The sequence below is a fragment of the Dasypus novemcinctus genome, chromosome 21 (assembly GCF_030445035.2).
Source record: "Dasypus novemcinctus isolate mDasNov1 chromosome 21, mDasNov1.1.hap2, whole genome shotgun sequence".
Taxonomy (NCBI): Eukaryota; Metazoa; Chordata; class Mammalia; order Cingulata; family Dasypodidae; genus Dasypus; species Dasypus novemcinctus.
Genome location: NC_080693.1, coordinates 57,875,656 through 57,901,986, shown reverse-complemented (window position 1 = coordinate 57,901,986; position 26,331 = coordinate 57,875,656). Strand labels below are relative to the sequence as shown.

The 26,331-nt window shown below is 50.0% G+C and overlaps 2 protein-coding genes across 2 annotated transcripts in view; one reads left to right on the top strand and one right to left on the bottom strand.

The window, feature by feature from the left end:
• Nucleotides 1-2,597: 2,597 nt before the first annotated feature.
• On the top strand, nucleotides 2,598-19,884 carry GPR179 (G protein-coupled receptor 179). Its single transcript, XM_058284099.2, has 11 exons — nucleotides 2,598-3,529; nucleotides 4,859-4,967; nucleotides 6,596-6,683; nucleotides 7,110-7,336; nucleotides 8,167-8,235; nucleotides 8,624-8,733; nucleotides 9,026-9,264; nucleotides 9,447-9,585; nucleotides 10,191-10,296; nucleotides 10,835-10,981; nucleotides 12,481-19,884. The coding sequence occupies exons 1-11, from the start codon at nucleotides 2,745-2,747 to the stop codon at nucleotides 17,539-17,541; spliced, it is 7,080 nt and encodes a 2,359-aa protein (XP_058140082.1). The 5' UTR covers nucleotides 2,598-2,744; the 3' UTR covers nucleotides 17,542-19,884.
• Nucleotides 19,885-22,282: 2,398 nt separating this feature from the next.
• The window catches only part of MRPL45 (mitochondrial ribosomal protein L45), a 31,733-nt gene continuing 27,684 nt past the window's right edge, over nucleotides 22,283-26,331 (bottom strand). The window contains exons 6-8 of the mRNA XM_004457839.5: nucleotides 23,832-23,981; nucleotides 23,276-23,449; nucleotides 22,283-22,507 (exon numbers count right to left, since the gene is read on the bottom strand). Of these exons, the coding sequence (XP_004457896.1) occupies nucleotides 22,421-22,507; nucleotides 23,276-23,449; nucleotides 23,832-23,981 (411 nt within the window). The 3' untranslated portion in view covers nucleotides 22,283-22,420. The remainder of the gene's footprint in view (nucleotides 22,508-23,275; nucleotides 23,450-23,831; nucleotides 23,982-26,331) is intronic.

The following is a 26,331-nucleotide window of genomic DNA, read 5'->3' as shown; positions in this document are numbered from 1 at the left end:
AGTTTGTCTTCACATAAGTTTTAGATCACAGTAATTCACATATACAATATATGGTACTCCCACATATCCAACATCAAATCCTTTGTCCCTTCCCCAGAAATGATCTTTTTACATATTCATATATTTGCTGCAGCTGATGTACAGATATTGAAACAATAGCTTTCAAACATGGTTCCATTTGGGTTTACATTATGGTTTATATTTTAGACTATAGACTTTTATACATTTTTGGTGTAATTTAACGTCCTATATCCACCATGGCATGATCTTGTGAAGCACTTCCATTGCCCCACAGTCACACTGATTCCATGTAGTCAACACTTCTTTCCCCCTCCCCTCAGGGTCCACTATGACAATCAATCTTCATTACTTGAAGGACCATATTCTGAGATACTTGCAACAATATTGAGGGCTTGACATATTTGAGTGCCCTAACCCATTGGGAGCCACCAATTCTCTCAAGAGAGATAATTCCCTCTGTTTGAGAACATCAGTCCTCCCCAGGATGTGGGTATACCTTCACTCTCTTTTTTTTTTTTTTTTAAGATTTATTTATTTATTTCTCTCCCCTGTCCCCCACCCCGGTTGTGTGTTCTCTGTGTCTATTTGCTGCGTCTTCTTTGTCCGCTTCTGTTGTTGTCAGTGGCATGGGAATCTGTGTCTCTTTTTTTGTTACGTCATCTTGTTGTGTCAGCTCTCCATGCGTGCAGCACCATTCTTAGGCAGGCTGCACTCTCTTTCGCACTGGGCACCTCTCCTTACAGGGTGCACTCCTTGCGTGTGGGGCTCCCCTAAGCGGGGGACACACCTGCGTGGTACAGCACTCCTTGCGTGCATCAGCACTGTGCGTGGGCCAGCTCCACACGGGTCAAGGAGGCCCGGGGTTTGAACCGTGGACCTCCCGTGTGGTAGACGGATGCCCTAACCACTGGGCCAAGTCCGCTTTCCTACCTTCACTCTCATTGAATGGGTCTCCACGCAATGATATAACCCATTATGACAAAATGAGCACTCACATACTCCCTAGAAGCTTGCCCTGTGTCAGATGCATTCGCCAGGTACAGTGGATGTGCCACAATGATGGAAGAGGTTGTTGATGTGGGAAGGGTGGGGTGGGAGGTATATGGGGACCTCATTTTTTTTAATGTAACATTAAAAGAAAATAAAGAAGAAAAAAAAGACCATATGGGACTCTGCTATATTTTTTATGTAACATTTATGTAATCTAAAGCTTCTTTAAGAAAAAAAAAAATCTATTTTAAAAAAAGTTTAAGGCACTTTGGGGCTGGGAGGGGATGGTATTAAAAGGGCAGGAGATACTAGAAGACAGCCTGCTGAGAAAGAGTTTCTTCAAAGGAAAAGAGAGAAGTGAGGCCAGATGGCCTGGTGAGTGGGGAGCACATGAGCAATGGAAAAATGATGGAAAAGGGAGGGAGAGGAAAGTGACTCCCAAGAATCCACAGCCTTCCAGATCCAAGGAGGCTATTGAGAATGCTCAGACAATCACGTGTCTAACAGAGGGAAGGCTGGCGCGGTGTGGAGGGTGAGAAAATTGGGACAAGCAAGAGAGGCTAGGCAGAATTTACTAAAGACAGACAGATGGGACTTGGATGCTGAAATGAAGGTGAAAGTAGAGGCAAAGGTTATTCTCATTCTTCCCTCTGGCCCCGCATCCCTGTCCTGCCCCCGTCACTGCTGCCGTGGTTAATTCTGTGGTATGAGAGAAGGAAGCCTGGGTGGGGAGCTAGAGACCTGGGTGGAGGCTCAGCATGTTCCTAGGGAAGTTCCTCCACCTCTCGGGCCTTGCTTTACTCCTCTGTGATGAAGCTTCATTACAGTCCCTGAGGCTGAGTAACAGGCTGACGGCGGTGCTTTGACTGGGCAGCATAGGAGTGTCAGAGTACTGGGTTTGAGTCTCAAAGAGTGATCTTGGGTGTGTCTCTGAGCCTCAGTGTCTCCATCTGTGACATGGGGATAAGAATATTCCCCGTACTTGATTGTGGGGAAGATTCATTGAGATAATGCACGTGAAAAATACTTTATAAACTGCTACTGTCCTAGCAAAGGTTGATTATGGTTATATCAGGCTCTCTCTCCTACCCTCACAGTCCCCAATCTCAAATTCCAGTTTGGAAGCACAGGGTCGGGGGTGGGGAGGTATGGGCAGTCAGAGCAGATTGCCAGGAGATGCAGCTTGGCCCTTTATCATGCCCGCTGCAATTGCTGCCAGGAGGCTGAGTGGAGCAGAGGGCTGGAGAGAGGGCCACAGGCTCATCTGTGGTTGCTATGGCACTCCATCCTGGATTTGCCCATCTCTCCTAATGAAGCAAAGGGCAGAGGGTGGGAGGTAGAGAGAGCATGCATGGTTCCTCTCCCTGCCCTCTCTCTAAGGAACAGATGTGGAGTGGAGGGGGGTGGGAGCCTGGATGCTGGATAAGGGGGGAGGGAAGAGTGGTGTGCCAGGATTAAGAGGGTTTGAGATGGGGGGGCCACACACTAGAAAGGAGGGGGCAGGGCCCTTGTGCCTACATCCAGAAGCCAGCTGATGACGTTAGACAGAAGAAAAAACAGGCACAGCAGCGCCAGCATGAGAGAGAGGGGGAGAGGAGGAGAGGGGGAGAGGGAAAGAGGGGAAGAGGGAAAGCAAGGACAGGAGGCCTGGAGGCAGGCAGCTCCAGCTCCGACTGCAGCCAGCCTCTCCCTGGGCTCCCCCGGGCCCCAGGGTCCCTAAGAACTGCCCCAGCATGGACACCAGGCTGCCCCCTCCTGCTTGGAGGCTGCTGAGCTGCTGCTTCCTCTGTGGCTGGGCTCTGGGTGTCCCACAGCCCCTCCGCTCTCTGTCCCCGCTATCCTCCCAAGTCAAGCCAGAACCTGTGCCCTCGTGGGTTCCCCCGGAGAGGGCTGAGGCAGCTCTGACTTTTCTCTACTCTGGAGATGCCCAGTGGCTGTCGGGAGCTAATTGCAGTGAGCGTTACGAGGCCCGTGGAGCAGGAGCCCGGCAAGGGCTCCCCCCAATCCTTCAGAGAGCGGCAGGCATCCTTGCCCAGGCCGCCAATTTCCTCAACATGCTTCTGCAAGCCAACGACATCCGCGAGTCCAGTGTGGAGGAAGACGTGGAGTGGTACCAGGCCCTGGTCCGCAGCATAGCTGAGGGGGACCCAAGGGCACACCGGGCTTTGCTGATCTTTGATCCTCCCCCAGGGGCCAGCCACCTGCAGCTGGCCCTGCAGGCCACCCGGACGGGGGAGGAGACCATCCTTCAGGAATTGTCGGGGAACAGGATGCAGGAGGAGAGGCTGTCAGGGGATCTGGACAATCCTGCCCTGCAAAAGCGGGTGCTGACCAATGACTTAGGGAGCCTTGGCAGCCCCAAGTGGCCACAGGGGGATGGATATGTAGGGGACATGCAGCACGTGAGGCTGTCTCTTCCCTTCCTGGAATGCCAGGAGGGCCGGCTCCGTCCTGGCTGGCTTATCACACTCTCGGCCACCTTCTATGGTCTCAAACCAGACCTCAGCCCAGAGGTCAGGTAAGTGGGTTTGTGCAGAATTCGATGCATTTATGAGCGTATGGGTATGTGGGGTGGGGCAAAATTACCCTCAGCTGTGTATGGGCCATTTAGCAAGCATATGTGTGTGTCTGGGGGGCACAGATGTATTTGCACTCAGCTCTGGGAATCTGTAACTGTGTTAACGCATTCAGGTGTGGGCCATTTGTACATATTTATCTGGGTGTCTTGGTTTGAGGGCATGAATGAATGTCTATGAGCATGTGATACACGTGAGTACACGTTTAGCTACACACGTGTGGGTACAGATGTGTGGCTATAGGTCTTGGCCACCAGCTCTAAGTAGTGGTTATAAGAGGCAGGAGAGGACTTGACAGTGACATCTGTGCAACAGGCTCTCAGAGGAGCCAGGTGGACACTTCAGGAGTTAAACCTGCTACTCTCTACTGATCTAGAGTTCTAAGTGAAGGCTTCTGCAGGGGAAGGGATGGTCTTGGGGGGCAGGGGTATGGAGGTTTGGAACATCCTGTCCAGGGGTTGACTGCGTTCCAAGGGTCATTTCCAATGGCCATATATAACCTCACGCAGAGTCCATTGCCCTGCCTGTCCCAACCCAGAAGCCTGATACTCCTCAAACAACTGACCTCCTCCCTCACCGGGAATAAAGTAGGGAGTTAGGATCCCTATTGGTAAGGGGGCAGCAGATGGACACAGTACTGCAAGGCATTTAACAATCAACATTGCTTTTCCAGTCAGTGTGTCCCCATTCATTGTACCCAGCAGGATCCCCCTCCTCCCAGCAGGCAGCCTGGCTCCTTGCCACCTCTCTCCCTACTCAGCCCAGAGCGGGGGCTGTGGGGCTGCTGCACCAGGCAGCTTAGCTCAGGGCTTTTCCATTCCGTATCTCCTTTGCTGTGATCAGTTCAGACCTGGCTTGAGCAGAGTGAGGGATGGTTAATAGCTGAGCACTATGTGTGTGTGCGTGCGTGTGTGTATACAAGCAGGAGGGAAGTGTGAAAAATCCCCTTCAGATAGCTCATCAGAGCCCCAGCTCCCACATGTTTTGACATGTCCCCCCCACCACCATCGACAGAATCTAGGAAATGGTAGGATGGTGAAAACCTAAGGGATGGAGGGGAACAACCTTGGGGCAGGAGGATTTTTGCCCAGAGACAGTGAGAGTTAACTGAACTGGAGAAATGGAATGCACTTGTGCCCTCTCTCCCAACACGCTGCAGCCACTGTGCTGAAGTTTGCAAAGCTCACATAGCCCCATGGTCTGGTGCCCAAAGATACATGTCCACCTTGGCTTCCTTCACTGTGCCCCTAAATGCTAATTTATCACCCTAGGGGGCGGGTGCAGATGGACGTGGATCTTCAGAACGTGGACATCAATCAGTGTGCCAGCGGCCCAGGCTGGTACTCTAACTCACACCTGTGTGATCTCAACAGCACCCAGGTAAGGATAAGGGGGATTGTAATTGGTGCACTAGGGCCTCGCCTCCCTTTTTTTCCTGTCACTGCCACCACCTGGCTCTTAGGAGCAGCTGACAAAGCCAAGCCAGCCTCTCAAGACTTCAGTGAAGTCTCTAGTGATTGGCAGAGGTGAGATAACTAGAGCCTACCCCTACTTCCCCAGAAAGCCACCTTCTCTTTGCTCTGAAATTTCAGTCTTCCCGTCTGCTTTCCTTCCTGTACTTGGTTTTCCAAGATCCTTCTCCAGGGTTACTCCTGAGCCTCTGTTCATCATCCCCTTTACTTGCCCTGGACAGCATTCTCCATGTCAACAGAGCCCAAAAGATGCTCTGTTGGTGTGCATTGAAATAAATGGAATTGCTGGTTGGTGTGTGGGAGGAATCTAGGCAAAGAAGCAGCCTGAAGAGCTCTGGGACTGTTGAAGGTGATGGAACCCAGGTCAGATGCTGGCAGAATCAAAGCCATGGGTGTAGGTGAATCAGGAGTGATGGAGGACAATGACGGGCAATTCTGCAAGCCCAGCAGTGGGAAACGGAGTGGTCATGAACTAACCCATTTCACATTTGTTGGCTGCATGCTTGTTCCTGAGCTGAAGTGAAGCCAGGATGAGTCCTGCAGCCTGCTGGGACATGGGGTGGGCTTGGGCATAATAGTTCTCTGTACACAGATGGCCTTGGTGTGCTTCAGGATCCATGTGTTTGTAACTCTTAAGTCCAGGGATGGAGAAGGGCTCCCATTGTCCAGTTTGCTTTTTAACCCAGTCACACTTATTCCTTTGGGTATTCGTTTGTCTGATTGTTTGGGCAGGAACAGAGTGCGTTCCAGGGGTCCAGGTAAGAGTGGAAGCTGAGCAGCAATTTCATGAGCAGCAAGCTCTAACCCTTCTAGGTGATGTCAGGGGCTGATATGGAATCCCCCAAAGTAAACCCCTTCCTTTGCCCCACTGATGTCTATTCCTCACCACTCTCCACAGCAGATCTGACCTCACTCATGACTTCATCTTCCCCACTGGGCTTTGAGGCATGCCTGCTGGGCAAATACCAATGGGTGAGATGGAATAAAGGGCTGGGCTTGGCATCCCACCAGCCTGGCATTAGGCTGGCATTAGGGCTGGGGAAAGCAGTCCTGAGTCAAAGCCAGATGGCCCCTGACAGAGGAAACTGCTTCTCCATGGGGGCCTTTTCAACTCACCTGTGTGCCAAAGAGAGCAGCTGCTGGAGGATCTTTGAAGCAGGATATAGGCACACAAGGTGTACTTGGGCTCAGAGCTCTGCCTGACTTCCATCTCCTCCCAGCAACTTGCTGTAGCAACAGATGGGCACTGGGAAATGGGACCTGTGAGGCTCCTGTCACTGCCAGTCTGAACAAAAGGGTGACCATCACCATACTCTTTGCTTGGGGTCTCCCTGAGAGGCATTGGAGGGGTTGGGGGAGGGATTCCATAGAGGGAAGTTTTCCCAAGGAGCAGGTGGGCTTCTGGTGGGTTTCCCTAGTGTGGACCCAGGTGCTGTGGACAGGGAGTTAGACAGGCCCTCCGTTTCTTCCCAAGAGGGAAAGATCTTTCTGGGCATGGCCCCCTATAAATGCACATCATGTGTATTGTTCTCACAGTGTGTCCCCCTGGAGAGTCAGGGCTTTGTCCTTGGCCGCTACATCTGCCGCTGCCGACCTGGTTTCTACGGGGCAAACCGTTCTGGGGGTATGTAACCATGGTGAGGGCCAGGCAAGTGTTTTACAGGCTGGGCTGGTAGGGGAGCTTCTGGGAAGAAAGGCAGGGTCAGGGTGAGATGCTGGGAGGAAACTTGCAGGGCAAGGGCAGAAAATGGAGAGGAGGAGGACAGACAGGCAGGGTCCAGCTTGGGTGTGTGTGTGCCTTTTGAGAATGAGCCCATACCATGCCAGTCTGATACAAGTTGACCTCCCAATGAGCTCTAGCCAAGATCCCCTCTGCCTGTCACCCCGCCCACCCAAGGAATACCCACATGAGGACATTCCTCCCCCTCCCAACCCCATTCCAGGGGCCACAGACCACGGGAGGGCTGGGGAGTTGCTGTGAACATGGGCCAAGAAGTCTCAGGATGTTCCAGCCATTCCCCTCTCCCTACACCCATCCTGTTCTTTATAGGGTTAGAGGAGAGCACCACCCAGCCTACCAGGCAATTTGGATCCCTACAAGGGAGGCTGCTGAGGTGCCAGCCATGTCCCAAGGGCTGCACCAGCTGCGTGGATGCCACACCATGCCTGGTGGAGGAGGCCCCAGTACTGCGGGCAGCAGTGCTGACCTGCCAGGCCTGCTGCGTGTTGGCAGTCTTCCTAGGCATGCTGGTCTCCTACCGCTGCCGCCAGAGCAAGGTAAGGAATGCCCCACATCTCTCCCCTTCACACAAGGCCATGTCCATTTCAGGTTCTTAGCACCAACTGGAGACCTGAGGCTACCTAAGGCTAGAACTTGGGAGAAATGGGTGATGCTCATAATTCTCATTCTAACTCACTACCTGACATAAGGCAATGACCTCTTGGCCTTAGCCTTGTTTCCGCATCTATAAAATGAAAGCACTGGACATGATTCAACAAATGCTTGTTGAGTGTCTATTCTGTGCAAAACATTTCCTGGGCACTAAGGGAAGTGATCTTGAATCTCAAGGAGAGCTCCTAGTGTAATGGAGGAAGCAGACATGAGTAAGTAAAATGATGGCACATGAGACAGAGGTTAGGATGGAGGTGTGGTGTGTTGCTGTGGGAGTTCAGAGAAGGGACGCAGTTATCCTGCCTGAGATGGGGTGGGAAGACTTTCGAATCCAGGTTTTTAAGTTTTACTGGGTATTTATCAAGCAGAGAAGGAGGTATCATGCTCTAGACAAGGGAGCAGTCTGACCAAAAGCTTAGAGGCACGTATGAGATCGCTTCTAGCTCCCATGTCCTCTGATTTGCACAGCAGAGCTCAGGGTAGCCTTGGGTGGGGCATGGGGTTGGGGTGGTGGGGAGCGGAGGCCCAGTGAAGCTGAGAGCCTGAGGTGGGGGTGGGGGCACGGCAATGAGGAAGGGGAAGGGCCAATGTTCTGGGCCTTAGCCCCAGAGCCACTAAGTGACCCCTAAAGAGGTCACAGAGGCCCTCCCACACCACTGTCCAGGCTCCACCTCCTGCTGCCCTGCTCACATGCCCCCCTTTCCTGGGTTCACAGAGGATCCGGGCGTCTGGGCTTGTCCTGCTGGAAATCATCCTTTTTGGATCCCTGCTGCTCTACTTCCCTGTGAGTCTGTTCAGAGGCCAGCCTTACCTCCCAGGATCCCTCAGAGCTCCAATCTAGCACCTCCCAAACCCTCAGAAACCTTCTTCCTCTCTGCTATCTAAGGAGGAATTCAGAATTCCCCCTACTCTTACCAAAAAATGGCAGGATGCTTTAGTCAGCTCTGGAGTCAAATAGCTCCAGGCTTAAAACAGCTCTGACTCACTGTGTGACCTAGAATAAGTTACCCGACTTCCCTGATACTTAAGCTGCTCCTCTGCAGAGTGGAGGTGATAACATATCTATTCCAAGACTGTTAGAATTGGCAATAATGTGCTTAGCATAAGGCGTAGCACACAGTAGGAGCACAGAGAAAAGCACATTTTTTTTTCTTTCCCACCCCCACCCCCAGGTCTTCATCCTATACTTGAAGCCCAGTGTATTCCGCTGCATTGCTCTCCGCTGGGTCCGGCTGCTGGGCTTTGCCATCGTCTACGGCACCATTATACTCAAGCTTTACAGGTAGGGCTTGGGACAAACCTTGCGCCCATGCTGCTCACCCCAGCTCATTCATACAATGGAGTCCTCCAAAGCTAGATCTTTGCCAGCTTCAATCCCCTGTGCTCCCAAGGCCTGCCCCCAGCTCTACAGCCATCCTCTCCATGCACTTGTTTTGGGGGCTAAGAGGAGGCAGTGAAGCATGGAAGGGACAGGTATGTGTGAGGGAAAGGAAGCAAGGGAGAGCCCAAGGCCCTGGCCTCTCTCCCCGGTCTCCCTGCCCAGCCCATTGTACAGACACACTCTAACCCTGTAGAGTGCTCCAGCTGTTTCTGTCTCGAACGGCCCAGCGGGGACCCCACTGGAGCAGCAGCCGGCTGCTGCAGCGTCTGGGGCTGTTCCTGCTGCTTGTGCTGGGCTTCCTGGTGGTGTGGACGGCTGGGGTCCTGGAGGGAGGCATTCAGCACACACTCTTGGTGGCACGAGGCCACACGCCCACGGGCCGCCACTTCTACCTCTGTCACCACGACCGCTGGGACTACATCATGGTTGTGGGTGAGCTGCTTTTGCTGAGCCCACTTCCCTCTGGCTCCTACCCCTGCACCTGAGGGCTCCTCCCCTCCTGCCCTGCACCCAGACCCCTGGCCCATGGCCCAGTCTCCCCCCAGTACACCCTGCAGAGAAAGGGGTGGTGTGGCTGCTGACATGGTGCCTGACTCTCTCCCCATATCCCACAGCTGAGCTGCTGCTCCTGTGCTGGGGCAGCTTCCTCTGCTACGCCACCCGTGCTGTCCCCTCGGCCTTCCATGAACCGCGCTACATGGGCATTGCCCTGCACAACGAGCTGCTGCTCTCTGCTGCCTTCCATGCTGCCAGGTGAGGGCGGGCCCACCTTCCCACGCCTCCTCCCACCGATACCCCTCTTCACCTCATCCAGGTGAGGGTACCCCATCCCATGGCCATCCTTGTAACACTGCTATGCCTCAGGAAGTGAGGAAGGTCCCCCACCTGTAGCTCTTTTCCTACATCACAGATACTCACCTACACCCCATGACTCCCCAGGCAAGGCATCCTAACACCCCACCCCTAATTCCTCCCCCATTCCTAAAGCCACTTTTCCAGCACCCCCATCACATCCCCTCCACACATGCTGCAGTCTCCCTGCCTTCTTCCCCGGGCTGTATGCATTTTCCATAAGGCCCTGGCCCTGTGGTGGAGGCAGAATCAACCCACAGAGCAGTACCTAGCAGAGTTGTGGTGCTGTAGGCAGCCAGAGGTGAGCTGGAGTAGTCTGGAAGGGCTTCTTGGAAGTGCAAACTAATCTGAGCCTTGAGGTAGGACCACATCCTAGAGAGGGCAAGGAGGAGGAGCACGTCCAGGGACGCAGGGATAGAGCTGGGGAGAAGAGCCAGGGAGACAGGGGAGGCGGAAGAGGTCATCCCCACCCGCAGCTAACTAGCCCCCTCCTTCCCCGCCCTCAGGTTTGCCCTGGTTCCTTCTCTGCACCCGGACTGGACCCTCCTCCTCTTCTTCTTGCATACCCATGGCACAGTCTCTGCCACACTGGCTCTGATTTTCATCCCAAAGGTGAGGTCACCCCCCTCCTGGGTGTGAGAACAGGCAATATCCCACTCCCACCCCCACCCCAGAGCTTTCCTAAGGGGCACTGTGGTCTGCTGCTGCCATCGCAGCGCCCTCTCCAGGCCAGCGTGAATATGACAAGGTGCTCGGGTGAGTAAGCTACTCAGGGGGCCCTAAGCAAAAACAGACTTGGGGCGGGGTGTGGGGGCATGCTACTGTCTCTCTCCTTCCCTCCTTCCAGTTCCTGGGCAAGAGCTAGGGCTGGAGTATTTGTAATACTGCTGGAATGTTGACAGACTGAAAATCTACCAAGAAGCAGTGTCTTACAAGAGAGAGAGATGGGGGAGTTGAAGGGCATGGCTAGGAATTTCAGGGGACAGGGACCCCACTCCCCTGAAATGAGGAGGAGCAAAAATGCAGATCCTTGCAATTCTGAATTGGAAAGGACCACAAAATAAGGACTTATTCCACAGGGTGGGTAAGACTAGGAGTAGACAAGGAGTCGAGGCAAGACTTGTTCCCACTCATGTCCCTCCCCGGCTAGTTCCAGAAGCCAGGGACCCCTCCCCGGGAGGAGATGGTGGATGAAGTGTACGAGGACGAACTGGACCTGCAGCACTCGGGCTCCTACCTCAACAGCAGCATCACCTCTGCCTGGAGTGAGCGCAGCCTGGACCCCGGAGACATTCGGGTGCGTGCCTCCCTCCCCACCGCCTCTTCAGGACCTGGCAGAGTGACAGCTGCTGTCCTGCCACCTGGGCTGGGCACCACTGCAGGGTCCCCTCCCCTCTCTCCAAGATCTGCCTTTTCCATCCATTGCCCTAGCCTGTCTCCCCTGCCTCTATTCAAAGGAGACCACGCACCACCCAAATGGAGAGACCCCGACAACCCCAGGCCCAGATATCCGAGGCTCTAGGCCATGCGAGCTGCAGCAGAGCCATGAGCAGAGCCCTCATGCCTTGTGTCCTCCACTCCCACTCAGCTGGGGCATCACGGGACAGGACAGTGGGTCACCTTGAAGTCAGCTGTGGGCTGAGGTAATTCAGGCTGTGAGTGGCCACCAGGGATTTCCACAACAGGATCCCCTTATCCTGAGCCTGGCAGGACTTACAGAATGGAAGTTCTTCCTGGGTCTCACACTGAGAGAGCATGCTTACTCTTACTTTCTGCTCAAGGGAATCATTATAGTCAGAGGAAGCTAAAGGTGAGTAGTGGGTAGGGAATAAGGAGGCCTGGTGATCAAAGCTCATTGTTTTATAAAATTTAAGGCATAGGAACAATCTCAGGAAGCCATTTTGTCCTTCCCCTCTGCCCCCACTGGGGCCACCTCTACACCCAATTTGTTCATAAACCCTGCAAAGGAGAATCTGCCACATCTCCCAATTCCTCATTCCAACTGCCTCTGCAGCTCTTTCCCCCTTGCATCTTCCTCACACCCTGAGCCCTGCCTTCTGACCCCCTGGATAGGCTGAGACCCCAATCTAGCAAGGCCAGGGAGTGTGGAGGTGCACTGCCACAGCAATGCCCATCCTTGGCCCTCCACTTTCTGGAGCAGCAGCCAATCTGCTTGCCTTGTGCTGGCTTTGGGGAGAAATCCCAAAACAGGAGAGACTTTCAAAGCTCTACTGCATTATTTGCACCCCAATATGGCACTCTGTATGAGCACAATATAAATATTAGAAATTTCTAATTGAAATAGAAGTTTCTTTCTGCTTCTGATACTCAAACATACCTTTACTCAAGGTTTATATATTCTCCTCTCAAGGAAGCTAACAAGGGCTGGCCAGTTATTGTAGAGAAGCAGAGGCTCAGAAAGGTGAAGAAAAGAGGCAAGGAGCCACATGATATGTCAGTAGTCTAGAACCCATGTTTCCCATCCCCTAAATCAGTGACTTACTGCCAGACTACTGTGCCCCAGAAAATGTATGCCGAGTCCTCAGAGCTGAGTGGCTCCAGCTCACAACTAGGTTGGCAATAGGTCTTAGATGAATGGCCAGGTGTATTCTGAGACAGTTTTGGAAGCTGGGAAGGGGCCTAGCTTGGTGGAAAAGAGATTCCTTCCCCCACTCCCCACCCCCACCCCCTCACCAAAAGGTCTAGCTGAGGGGAAGAAAGTGCAGCTGCTGGCTGGGGAGAGTTCAGCCAGTCCTGTCTCACCATCTGCTCTGCTCTCCCCACCCCTCCCCTCAGGACGAGCTGAAGAAGCTCTATGCCCAGCTAGAGGTGCACAAGACCAAGGAAATGGCTGTCAACAACCCCCACCTGCCCAAAAAGCGGGGCAGCTCCCGCCAGGGGCTGGGCCACTCCTTCATGAGGTGCCTGGTTGAGTTCCCTGAGGCCCTGGCCTGGCAGCACTCCCGGGACGCGGGCTCTCCAGGCCACAGCAGCCTGCCTGGCTCCTCCCGCCACCGGCTCCTCAGCTCCAGCCTCCAGGAACCTGAGGGGCCACCAGCCCTGCGCAAATCCCGCAGCACCTACGACCACCACAGGGAGCAGGATGCACCCCTCCTTGACTCTCTCCTGAAGAGGAAGCTGGCTAAGAAGACCTTGGGGGCCGAGAGCCAGGAGTCAGTGGAGGTGCCCCCTGCCCTGGGCTTCAGGTCTGCCAGTGCCCACAACCTGACCGTAGGAGAGCGGCTCCCCAGAGCACGGCCCATCTCCCTGCAGAAGTCGCTCAGCGTCGCGGCTGGCTCCCAGGAAAAGGCCCTGCTCATGGCCAGCCAGGCCTACCTGGAAGAGACCTACAGACAGGCAAGGGAACGAGAGGAGCAAAGGAAGGGAGAGGCGGCCTTGGTGTGCCCGGTGCAGAAGCCATCAGCCAGAAGGCTGGAGCGAGCTCGAGGTGCCCCCCTGTCAGCCCCACCTTCTCCTGCCAAGAGCAGCAGTGTAGACAGCACCCATGCTTCTGGGAAACTTCACCGGGAGGCTGGACAAAGGCTGCCCCACCTACCCATCAGACACCAGGTCTCCACACCCATCTTGGCCCTGTCTGGGCCCTGCCTGGGAGAGCCAAGAATGCTATCTCCCACCTCCACTTTGGTGCCAGCTCTTAAGTCAGCTCCAGGACCAGCCCCAGTTCCTACCCTGGCACCAGCCCCAGTGACCCCCCAAAACCCCAGCTTACTTACCTACATCTGTCCCTGGGAGAATGCAGAACTGCCAGTCAGAAAAGAAAACAAGGCCCAAGAAGGTCCCTCAGGACAAGAGAGAGGCAACCACTCCCCTGCGCCGGCTCGGGACAGGCTCTGGAGGGCCCTTTCTGTTGCAGTAGAGAAAAGGGCGGGTGGGGAGAATGAAAAGGACACAGAGGCTGGGGGTTCCCAAGGGGAAGCTAATGATGTGGACCAGGACAGACCCAAGATCTTCTCTAAATCTCACAGCCTCAAGGCTCCTGTTCAGCAGGGTTCCATGTACAGTCTGGGACTGGCTATCAAAGCTCTGACCCGTTCTCGGAGCACATACAGAGAGAAGGAGAGCGAGGAAGAGGGTCCTGAGAAGGGCAGAGTTTCAGAAAAGGGTATCAGGGCATTACCCAGATCTCCCAGGGTAGGTCGGTCCAAGGCAGTGAACAAGCAGGCTGCCCTTGCCCCCTGCGATGACGAGGAGTCCCTCCAGAACCAACAGAATGCTCATACCAGCAGAATGTTCCGAGGCTGTCACCAGAAGGGCAGCAAAGTGCAAGAAGACAGAGGCAGGAGAACATCCCAGAGTCTATGGGAGGGGAAAGATGAGAAAGCATGTCAAACAGGGCCTGTCACACTGAGGCAAGTCAGACAGAACAGAATTGGGGACAATGCTGAGCGAGTAAAAGCCCCTTTGGGATGGTGGGAAATGCCCAAAGCTGGCCTCCAGCTCCTGGGCAGTGCTGACTGCAGGGTGGTAGAGATATGCCCCTGGGAAGTCACTGAGTCAGAAACATGTCAGTCTGACAGTAGCAACATGGCCAAAATCTGCCCCTGGGAGGTGAGTGAAGGAACCCCTGAGGGGAGGGCATTAAGACAGGATCTAGATGACTCCCAAGAAGAGAGGGGGAAAGTCCCAGAAAAATCAGAGCCCAAAGATATGGTTGCCATTGTTCAGAAAAAGCCGGAGAGGCTGGTGAGGGGACAGGAAGCAGTGTGTCCCTGGGAAAGCCCAGGTCCTGGGAGCCTGTCCCCTCAGTCAGCCTCTCAGGGCTCTTACAGAACTAAGGGCAGGTCTGAAGCAGAGGGCAGTGCAGAGGCTAGGGAGGTGGCTCTGTATCAGTGGGAAGTCACTGGCCCAGCAGCTTATCAGTCTGATGTCACCAAAGCAGAGCTCTGTCCCTGGGAGGCAACTGAAGGAGGAGACAGTGGCAAACCACCCCAGGAGGTAGTGAAGGAGCTCCCCCAGGAAAAGAGGAAAAGCCCCAAGAAACCAACATTTTGGAAAGAACAGAAACTGGGTGGAGACTTGGAATCTCTATGTCCATGGGAGAGTACAGATTCCCGGAACCCCTCAGTGGTCCCAATTCAGGCCTCAGAAACCCCAGAGTACTCAGGGAATTTGGGCAGTAGGGTTGCTGAAGTGTGTCCATGGGAGGTAGGAGATGCTCGTGCTATTAGGAAAGCAGAGATCTGTCCCTGGGAGCTGGATGATGAAATAATGGGGGAAGAAATTTTGAATCAGGGGACAGGTAGAGACTCCATCCAGGAAAAGGGAAAAGTCTACCAAAAAGGAAGCTTTGGAAAGATGAGGGAGCAAACTATGAAAGCAGTGCAGAAATTAAGTCAACAGCAGGAGTCTAGCTGTACCTGGGATAGCACAGCCCCCAGGCTCTCCAGCCCATGTCTAGACAATTCCTCATCCAAAGCTGATAACCAGCTTCTAAGCAAAGGAGACAGCAGAGCAATACAGCTGTGTCCACGGGGAGATTTCAAGCTCGAGGTAGAAGATGCAACACTAGTCAAAACAGAAATCTGTCCTTGGGAGGCAAAGGAAAGAACAACAGAGGACTGGACATCAGGACAGGCTCTAAAAGGAGGAAAATTTCAAAAGGACATGGAGAAAATACCTGGAAAATCAGGAATCAGAGAAACAGATGCCTCTGTTTGGGAAAAGCTTGAGGGCCAGATCCAAAACCAGGGTGTGGACCCAGGCAGCCTACCCCCACAGCCATGCCCTCTAGATAGAGATAAACCCAAAGCCAGTTTTCAGATGACAGGCAGCATCAGAAGCAAAACTGCTGAGATCTGCCCATGGGTCACGGAGGAAACCCTGACCGCAGAGAAGGCAAAGATCTGTTCCTGGGAGGTGAGTACTGGAGCAGGGGAGGGAAGGGACTTAGGAGTTGACACCATTAGGGAATTTGGAAACAGTACAGGACAGGCTTCTGCAGTTTCTGGATCCAACGAGATAGCCGTTATTGCTCCAAAGAAGCCAGAGAGGACAGTTCGAGAGCAGGAGGTGGCCTGTCCCTGGAAGAATTTAGATCCACGAGGATCCTCTCAGTATTCCAATATTCTGGACACTGACAGACAAAAGGCTGGATCCCAGGCACTGGACCCTGTGGGATCCAGGACAGCTGAGATGTGTCCCTGGGAAATAGATGAAATCCCTACCAGTGAAATGTCCAAGGTTTGTTCCTGGGAGGTGAAGGAAGCAGCTACCGAGAAGAGATTAGAACAGGAGATTAAGAATGACTTAATAAGACAGAGGAAGAACACTCTTGAAAAAGAGAGACTCACTTCCCTGGGAGAAGACATATCAAAATGGGAGGTAAAACTGAGTCAAGAACAAGAAGCTGTTTGTGCTTGGGAGAACAAGGACATGAGGGAACCCACTGCTCCAGCCTCTGAGATTTCAGATTTATTCAGGAGCATGAGTAGCCAAGTGGCAGGGGGGCATTTCTTGAAAGCTAGTGATGAGGCAGCAGAGAAAGGGGGCCTGAGACAAGACCCAAAGAGGGTCTCCCTCCTGGAGCACATGATAACCAGAGAAAACATGGCATCTTCAAAAGCAGAATTCACAACTGAAAATGGAAAAAAAATAAACAATGAGCTGCAATCTGTTTGTCCATGCAAGAGCATAACTGCCTCTCACCCAGATAGTCAGTGCCCTGACAAACCTGAAGCCAGCTCCCTACTGGTCAGTGTTGGAGACAGAGTCACTGAGATGTGCCCTTGGGATGCTCCCAACGCAGATGCTTACAAACCTGACAGCAGCATCAAGGCCGAAATCTGTCCCTGGAAGGCAAATGAAGGAATCCCCAAGGGAGGGGTGTTAAGACAGAATGGAAAAGGGGAATCCCAAGAGGAAAAGGGGAACATCCCAGAAAAATCAGAGACCAAAGATGTGGCAGCAATTCAGGAAAAGCCAGGGAAGGCAGATAGGAAGCAGGAGGCTGTGTGTCCCTGGGGGATTCAAGATTGTGGGGGTCTGTCTTCACAGCCAGCTCTACAAGCTTCTGACAGAAACACAGGCAGTTCTGAGGCAAGAGACAGTACGGGCACCAGGGTAACACAAGTATGTCCATGGGTAGTGGAAGAGGCTTCCTATGCCAAGAAAGCAGAGGGCTGCCTTTGGGAGGCAAGTAAAGAAGCAGCAGAGAAGTGGGGACTAGAACAGGAGGTGGAAAGAGTATCACAAAGGCAAGGAGAGATCTTTCTTCAAAACGTAGGATTTGGAGGGCCTGAAGAACGCTTTTTAAAAGAAGTAGCAGAATGCAGCACGAAGCAGGAAAGCATGGGTTCAGGGGAGTTCTTCCCCCAGCCAGATGCTCTGGACACTGACCAATTCAAAGTCAGTCCCCACAGAGCAAGCAATATAGGGGGGACAGCAGAGCTGTTTCGATGGGAAGTCACAGATCCAGAAGGAAATGAAAGAAAGAGCACTGTGGCAGAAATCTGCCCCAGGAAGGAAAATGGAGCTCCATCTGAGGAATCTGGCCTCTTGGCTTCAACAGCAATTCAGACAGAAAGCTTCTTCACCACAGCCACTGAGAAAGCACCATGCCATTTAATCCATGGACCTCTGGGCAGCTTCCTTACAGAAAGCAAAAGCCTTTGCCCCAAAGTGAGCAGGCCAGCAAATACTTTTATTCTGGAAGGTGTCACAGAACTCCAAGGATCTTCAGGGCTTGGGCCAGGAGTCAGCTTATCCCCAGAGCTAGGTCTCCAAAACGCTGAGGCTCAGAAGTTTTCCTTCTTAACTCAAGACCAAGGAAGAGATGCTTTTAAAGCTCAAAATGAAGAACTCATCCTGCCAACTGTCTATCCTTGGGATTGGGAGTAACATCATCAGATTAGGTCAAACACAGAGCTGTTTTTTAGGAGTCAAGGTCCTTCCCAAGTCCTAGGCATTGCCGAAGAGCTTAATCAAAGACAACTGGCCATTCCCTTTCTAGGAAGGCCCAAAGTTAACTCACTCCAACAACAAATTGTATAAGAGGGAGCAGCTTGGACTCCAACAGGAAATCCCATCCCTCTTCACCTCTAACTCTTCTTCCTGCTCCAGAGGACAAAGGCTAGGCCCCTGCTTCCCTTTCAGCTTGACTATTCATACAAGCCATCTGAGTCTGGGCACTCAGGTATAGAGCCAATATTAGGGATGAAAATGAAAGAAGTCAGCGGTGCTCAGCCCACATTTTCTCATATGGAGACCCCATTCTTCTCTCAAGTCTACAAAGGGCCATTTCTTGGGAGCCACACAAGACACTGGTAAAATAGGAACCATGGATCATAGACAAATTCTAGCCTGGGATATAAGGCAGATATAAAGATCACCATAGGAATCTTAAAAAGTCACTTAATTCAAGTTCAAACAAGATAAACTGGGGGGAAAAAAACTGACAGTGATTCAAAATAGGTGCTTGAAATGTCTCAAGGACCTTGTCATTTTGACTTTAAATTTCTCTTACCTGCTTTACTGGTTCTCATACCAAATCTGCTAGACTGCTGAAGTAGAGGTACTGTTACATGCATAACACCACCTGGCATCCAAAGCAAAATCAGAGACAGAGAACCTAGAAGGAAAAGCAACTTCTCCAGATCCTTGACACCAGTCAAGGTAGAGTTCTCCCTTCCAGATAGGCATCCTCTCTCTCCCAGTCCAATGGGCATGGTTCTTACTAGCTTTTTTTAGATGCCCTCTTTCTTACTACCCCATCTCTTATGGTCTCCAAAGCTCATTTCACTGGCTTATTCTCCTCTGAGCCTTTCAGTGCTATCATAAAGGGTCTCCTCTGTTGCCAATGCAACTGAAGCCAAGGAGGATCTCTGGTACTAATGCAAGAACCATTCCAAATCACTTGATCAAATATATACTGGGAATATTTACAATGGAATATTACTCGACCACAAAAAGGAATGAAACTCTGATGCATATGACATGACTGAACCTTGAAGACATCATGCTGAGAGAAATAAGCCAGACACAAAAGGACAAATATTGTATGATCTCACCCGTAAGAAGTAATTGGAATAAGCAAATTAATTTTCAAAAACTAGAATACAGTTTGCCAGGAGGTACGGTGGAGGTAGGGAATAGGGAGTTAATGATTAATTGGTAGTTTCTGTTTGGGTTGACAGAAAAGTTTTGGTAATAGATGGTAGCGTAACATTGTGAATGTAATTACCACCACTGAATTACATATTTGAATGTAGTTGAAAGGGTAAGTTTTAAGTTGTATATGCATTACTAGAATAAAATTTTTTTTAAACCATAGTACTGTACAAGAATTAAGATTTTAAAGAACCATAGGACTATACAACACCAACAGTAAGCCCTCACATAAACTATGGACTACAGTTAGTAGTATTATTATAATATTGTTTCACCAGCTGTAACAAAGGTACCACACTAATGTAGTGTTAATGGGGAAATTTTCGTGTGTGTGGGGGGTACATGGGAACTCCGTATTTTCTGCATGATTTTTCTGTAAATCTATGACTCTTCTAATTAAAAACAAAAAACAAGGGGCTCATATCAGTGTCCTTCCCTGAGAAAGAAAGGAGGTTCTGTTTACAGCAGGTACTATTACTACTGCCCTGAAGGAGAGAAGTGCTGTGGGGCAGTTTAGATGCTTGAGAGCTGAAACACAAAGCTTTCTTTCTTAAGAAGTTCTCTCTAGCTGGACTCTCTTCTCTCAAAAGTCTGGTCAGGCTACCCTTGCCTAAGCACTACTAGATAGGAGTGCTGGGATTTGAAATACTACCCGATGAAATGTAAAAGAAAAAATCACTGATAGAAGCCTCAGGGAAGTGGAGGGGGCTCAAGCAATTGGGCTCCCATCTACCATATGGGAGGTCTAGGGTTTGATTCCTAGGGCCACCTGGTAAAGACAAGCTGGCCCGAGAGGAGTGCTGGCCTGTACAGGAGTGCTGGCCTGAGTGGCAAACTGACCCGAGGAGAGCTGGTGCAGCAAGATGACACAACAAAAAAAGACACAGAGGAAAGACAATAAGAGACGCAGCAGACCAGGGAGCTGAGGTGGCACAAGAGATTGAGCACCTCTCTCCCACTCTGGAAGGTCCCAGGATCAGTTGGTTCTCAAGACAAGCAGACACAGAAGAACATACAGCAAATGGACACAGAGAACAGACAACGAGGGGAATATACAAATAAATCTTAAAAAAAAAAAAAGTCTCAGGATTGGCAGGACTGAGATGAGAGTGGAAACAAGTAGGCTAAAAATGGCAGAGCTGGGCAGGGGCACTAAAGATGGCAGTAAATTCCACCCTCTAACTACAGATAGTGATGTCACTTGTATGGAAGAAAAAGACAGGATCGGAGACCAAATACCCAATGGGGGAAAAATGAGTCTGTTATGCAAATACTCCGGTAAATAACAGGACTTTAAAGAAAAATTAGCAGTGCTCCATTTCCAAAAAGCAGCAGAAGGAATGGAGGAATTCTTTCAGGGACCAGATGTTCTCATTCCCATATCCCACTTACCCAGGTCCTTTGCCCTGAGCTTTCCAAATAATTGAAGTCTGTTGCTGCTTTGGGCCCTGGCTTGTTAATCCCTAGCTTCTGAGCCAATGTGGATTTTGCTAACTGTGCTCCCCACAACAATCCCACTGGGTCTGGTGTACCTGGCAAGGGCAAAGGTGCCCTCATACCTATTCTTGTGAAATAAACCATGGGAAAAGAAAGTGTGCTTTTTTCTTGACCATTGCAGTTGGCTCTAGCTTATTGATAATGGTGACTTTCTTTCTCAAAGCAGTTGGCAGGTAAGGAAAGAAGAGCAATGCCTGCTCCAAAACCCTAAGTGACAACACTTCTGCCTTCAGGACTTTGGGTAGCCTAATTCTCTGCAAGGTTTTGTGGCTGACACAGCAGATGGATTCTGCCTAGCCCTGTCTGCCAATCCTTCACATCTGGGGCCATTTGCTCAGCTGGATTTGATTCTAAAAAAAAATGAAAACTGCACTTATCCTCTGGCTGCCCAGTGGCTGCTACTGCTTTAGCTGTTATTCAGGATTATCTAGAGTCCCAGAGACAGATCCAGGGGAGTAGGGTGAAATAGCTTATTTGAAACATTCTTTTTACATATCCAGAGAAATCAATGTATCACTTGCCCATTAAGTGTGCTTTTTGTTTTTCTGCTTCCCCTGCCTCCCTAGATTACCTTCCCTCCTTCTCTATTCTCCAGCTATGGATCCTGGTCAAAGCACTTCCATTTTCATTTTGCTTTAATCCAGGGCTCAAGCAAATGGGATGTGACCAAACCTCACTCCAGCAGTAGTACTGCAAACTGATATACATTTTAAGCCAAAAGGGTTGAGACTAAGTAGTAAAATGAGAGTGGGCTGCTTTGGATTAAATCACCAGTGCTGTTTTTTCCTTCAGGGCATACAGCTTTGTTTCTGGTCAGCACTCAGCAGCTGTTGTAAAAATACCAATTTTCCCCAGGGAGGCCTGACCTGTTTGGTCCTTGGCTGAGATGGTAGCTTCAGAAGGCCTGAAGAGTTCAGCTATTCTTGAGCAGATTTCAGTTCATTTGGACTCTACTCTCAGGACAAGGTCAGAACAGATTAATTCTTACCCTAAATGACAAACTCCTAAAAAACAAAAATTCTAGGTTTTAAAAAACAGAAAGTAAAAGAATTAAGTGGGAATGCACACTGGACTGATGAAAGCACTAATCCTGTAAGCCAATCTTGTTGCTGGCATGAAGTGATTCTCCTCAGGTGATTCCAGGACAAAAGCACATGGAGTCCTACATTCTCCCGCTGACATCCCAGCTGGAACTAAGGAAAAAGGAGGGCTGGGCTGTTTCACTCAACACAGGTTCATACTCTCATACATTTGCCTTCCCAGTGCTGGGTTGGAAAGAATCACCACCATCTCCAGGAGGTGCTAGAAATTAGGAAACCAAGTCTTACGGATGGATTTCCCAAATGTGTCAACACTTCCATGACCCTTGCCACAAGACTTCCTGTGAGCACACCAAGATGCAGCTGGTAATTAAGAATATACTGGGGGGGGGAGGTTAATTTAAATATACACACGCACACACTCCTAACACAAAGGGATAAATGATTAAATGATTTCTTTGGATTTACATTCTTCTCTGAAATACAAATACTGATTCAGTGAGAAAATACCCTTTGAAATTATATATTTTATAAACACATTAACTACTAGATTTCCTGGAATTTGCATCACTCACAGTTAACCTTACCTTTCACTTCTATCATTTGAAGGTCAGTCTACTTCCAGCTTGAACCAGATGAAATGTACAGAATCCATCACAATTTGTTCAACACCCCAACAGTGTTTTATTTCAAACTATGTTGCCAGCCCTGTGATTGAGAACATTCCTACTTTGTTCCCCAACAGTCACTACTGTGGGAAAAACTGGTACCAGATGTTCTCTGAAACAAACCCTCTTTCATCTAGACTCAGAAGCTAGATGTACAATCAAAAAAAAAAAGCAGCAGCAGTGGGGGTCCATAACTGAACATACCAGCCAGACATCTGGCCCTAGTTATCAGCCATGGTTATTGAAGAAAAACTGCTGAAAAGACCCTCACAGGACAGGAGAGAACAAAGGTTGTTCTTTTTATTGCATGACAGAGATGGATGACTTCTCAGCTCCCAGACTCAGATACTTCACAGCTTCTAGCTGCCCCATCACCTATGTTTTACCCTGAAGTCATTTTTGCCATCAGGCTGGTTGAGGCTTACGGGCTTCCCCTTGTGGCTCTTCATAGTCTTCCCATGGCTTCAGCTGGGGGCCAGGAATCATCACCGTCTAAAAGAGCAGGAAGCTGAGTTACCTACTGTAGCAGTTTGGTATTATTTATGAATTCCAAAAATAGATATTAGATTATGTTTGTAAATTGGTCTGTTCCTCTGAGTACATTAGATTGTACTGGATTTTACTTGATTCAATTATGACTAGGACTTTGATTGGGTCCCTTGGGGGGCCAGGACTCACAGAGAAAACGACAAGGCAGAGAAGACAGTAGGAGTTTTAATGCTGGAGTCCTGGGAAGTAAATACACAGAGGAGAGAAGGCTCCATTAGACATGGCAGAGGCCCTGGGAAGAGACACGAACTGTTTGCTTGATAGTTTACAGATGGCCTTGTGAAGAGAGCAGAGCACCTAAGCCCAGAGAGAAACAAGCCCCAGGAAAGATATGAGACTTATCCTAGCCTACAGCTGATATTGCAAGCTGGGACCATGGAGCCTTTAGGGAAAGAGGAAGCAGCCATCTTGCTCCAACACATGGCAACAGACTTTGATGAGGGAAGTAACTTACTCTGTATAGCCTGGTTACTGTAAGCTTCTACTCCAAATAAACACTCTTTATGAAAGCCAACAGATTTGTGGTACTTTGCATCAGCACCCCTCAGGCTAACTAATACACCTACCAACAAAGTCCATGGCTGACTCACTAGCCGTTCCACCACAACATTCCCCTTCCCTGGTGCTACATCACCTCCTCTGTCCACTAGGTGGAGCCCAACAGAAGTGGGCTAGGATGTTTCAACTCTTAGACCATACAAGTTGTCTTACCTTAAGGATGGGCTGCTTAGGGGGTGCCCACTGGGGGACGATCTTCCCATGCATTCTCCAGTTCCCATAAGGGTTTACCAGGTGCTTTTCAAATACTACATACTCCAGGACATCCTTGGGTACATCTTCCTGTCCATACATCAACCGACCAAATCGGTCATAGATGGCCAGAGTCTGCAAAGATGAAAGCAAATCTGGCCTCTTGGTTCTCAGTTTTATTTTTTTCCATAAAATTAAGAAAGAACCATAACAAAAATTTTAATGGTTGGAAAAAAATTATCTCCAAATATAAATGCATATTAAGTGGCCAACTATTGACACTTTATTTTCAGAGGTTTTTGGCTGGGTTTGGGGAAGGTGGGACAGAATATCTTTACACCATGTCTTAGTAGAGTTAACATCAAGCAATGGGAAGGCATAGTGACAGAGCAAGGAAAGTTAAAGTGAACCCTTCCTCAGAAACTACAATCCTGGGAAGCTGTATCCACTATCCCAGAGGGAGATGCCCACCCTGAGAATGAAGAAAAGCTGGAGGAAAGCAGACTGGTGCCTCTACCTGCCGGGTGTGCATGCGTACGGTGACCTGGCCATACAAGTTGCCCTGGTTCACCAGACTGGTACAGCGGACCTGAACCACCTGGGGTGGCTCTAAAGATTCCAGGAAACGCCAGCGGACTGTCTTATATTTGATGTCCCAGACCATGTCCTAAGGGCAGAGGAAAACAAGTTTAACTGGGTTTTTCCCTCCTTTTAGGGAAGTTTGTCTTGCCACACCTGCTTTCACTTTCTGCAGTACCAAGGCCAACACTCAACATCTCTCCCCCAATGCTTTTTTTTTTTCAATTCCCCCCACCTTGCAGCTTGCTTGCTGTCTGCTCTGTGTCCATTCGCTGTGTGTTCTTCTGTATTTTATTTTTTTATTTATTTTTCCCATTGTGGCTTGCTTATTGTCTGCTCTCTGTGTCCATTCGCTGCATGCTCTTCTGTGCTTTTTTTACTTGTCTGCCTTTTTGTTCTATCACCTTGCCGAGTTGGCTCTCCGTGGCGCTTGCAAGCCAGAAGGCATTCCACTGTGCACTGCGGGCCAGGCGGCACTCCGCGATGCTTGCAGGTGAGCCTGCCTTCACAAGGAGACCCTGGGCCGCAAACCCAGGGCCTCCCATATGGTAGATGGGAGCCCAACTGATTGAGCCACAGCCACTTCCCCCCAAATGCTTTTTTAATAGATTTTTTTCCTCATCCTCATTGCTGAAGGATATTTTCCTTGACCATAGAAGCTTATTTTGGCATTTACTTTCTTATATCATATAGCAGTTTGGTGTTGTTTATGAATTGCAAAAATAGATACTGGATTATGTTAAACTGGTCTGTTCCTCTGGGTATATTAGATTGTATTAGATTCAGAGGTTTCACTTTTACTTGATAAAATTATGATCAAAGCTTTGATTAGGCCATGTCAGTAGGACACTGAGTCCCCACCCACTAAAGGGGTGGGGACTCACAGAGAAAATGACTTGGCAGAGGAGAGAGTTGGAGTTTTGATGCTGGAGCCTTGGGAAGTAAATACAAGAGCAGAAATACAGAGGAATAGAGACAGCTCCATAGACAGGGCAGAGGCCCTAGGAAGAGAGAGAACCTCAAAGTCTACAGCTGACCTTGTGGAGAGAGCAGAGCAGCTGAGCCTGGGAAGAAACAAGCCCTGGGGAGAGTGATGAGCATTATATCAGCCACAGCTAAGACCAGAAGAAGCTGGGACCACAAAGCCTGAAGAGGAAGGCTGAAACCTCACATAGACTGGCAGCAATCTTGCTACAACATGTGGCAACAGACTTTGGTGAGGGAAGTAATTTACTCTTTTTGTTTGTTTGTTTGTTTGTTTTTTTAAAGATTTATTTATTTATTTAATTTCCCCCCCTCTCCTGGTTGTCTGTTCTTGGTGTCTATTTGCTGCGTCTTGTTTCTTTGTCCGCTTCTGTTGTCGTCAGCGGCACGGGAAGTGTGGGCGGCACTATTCCTGGGCAGGCTGCTCTTTCTTTTCACGCTGGGCGGCTTTCCTCACAGGCGCACTCCTTGCGCGTGGGGCTCCCCTACGCGGGGGACACCCCTGCGTGGCACGGCACTCCTTGCGCGCATCAGCACTGCGTATGGCCAGCTCCACACGGGTCAAGGAGGCCCGGGGTTTGAACCGCGGACCTCCCATGTGGTAGACGGACGCCCTAACCACTGGGCCAAAGTCCGTTTCCCGTAATTTACTCTTTATGGCCTTGTGACTGTAAGCTTCTACCCCAAATAAATATCCTTTATAAAAACCAGCTGATTCCTGCTATTTTGCATCAGCACCCTTTGGCTAATACACAGCATTATTGAATACATTATAATTTTTTAGGGGGTACAGAGATTGAACCTGGAAACTCATACATGCAAAGCAAGTGCTCAACCACTGAGCTACACCCACTCCTCCTCAAATGCCTTTTTGTGTCAACTTTTCCCTCACCTTCCCAAGCTTTTGATAAAACTATTACTCAAGCTTATCTAGAATATACCTCATGACCACTCTCTTTTCACCGAAATTACAACCTAAGACCCATCTACCTTCTTGAGGAACCTTCTCCAAATCAATGAAAATCCATTCCAAATTGTCAGCATACCCAATACACCATTATTTCTCCATAAACCTTTTTAAAAAATTATTTTGAAATAATTTTTTAAAAAACTTATAGGACAGTAGTAAAAATAATACAGAGCCAATCCAGAACACTCCAATATTCCTACATACTTTTATAATCTAATCATTACACGTATTTCGGTTGCTCTCCTGTGTTTTCTCCCCCTCACCTTTAACACAGAGGAGTGGGTTAGGTTAACTGGGGAGATGAGGCTGAACTGATAGAAACTGAGGTTCTTTTGCTTGAATCTCTAATTAAAGCACAAAGAATCCATTCTTAGCTATACCCCAAAAATACATTTTACCACTGTTAGTACAGAATATAAACCTTATTTATTTTTGCTAAATACCTTACTATAGCATAGGCATGTGTAGGTATGGCCTAACATAG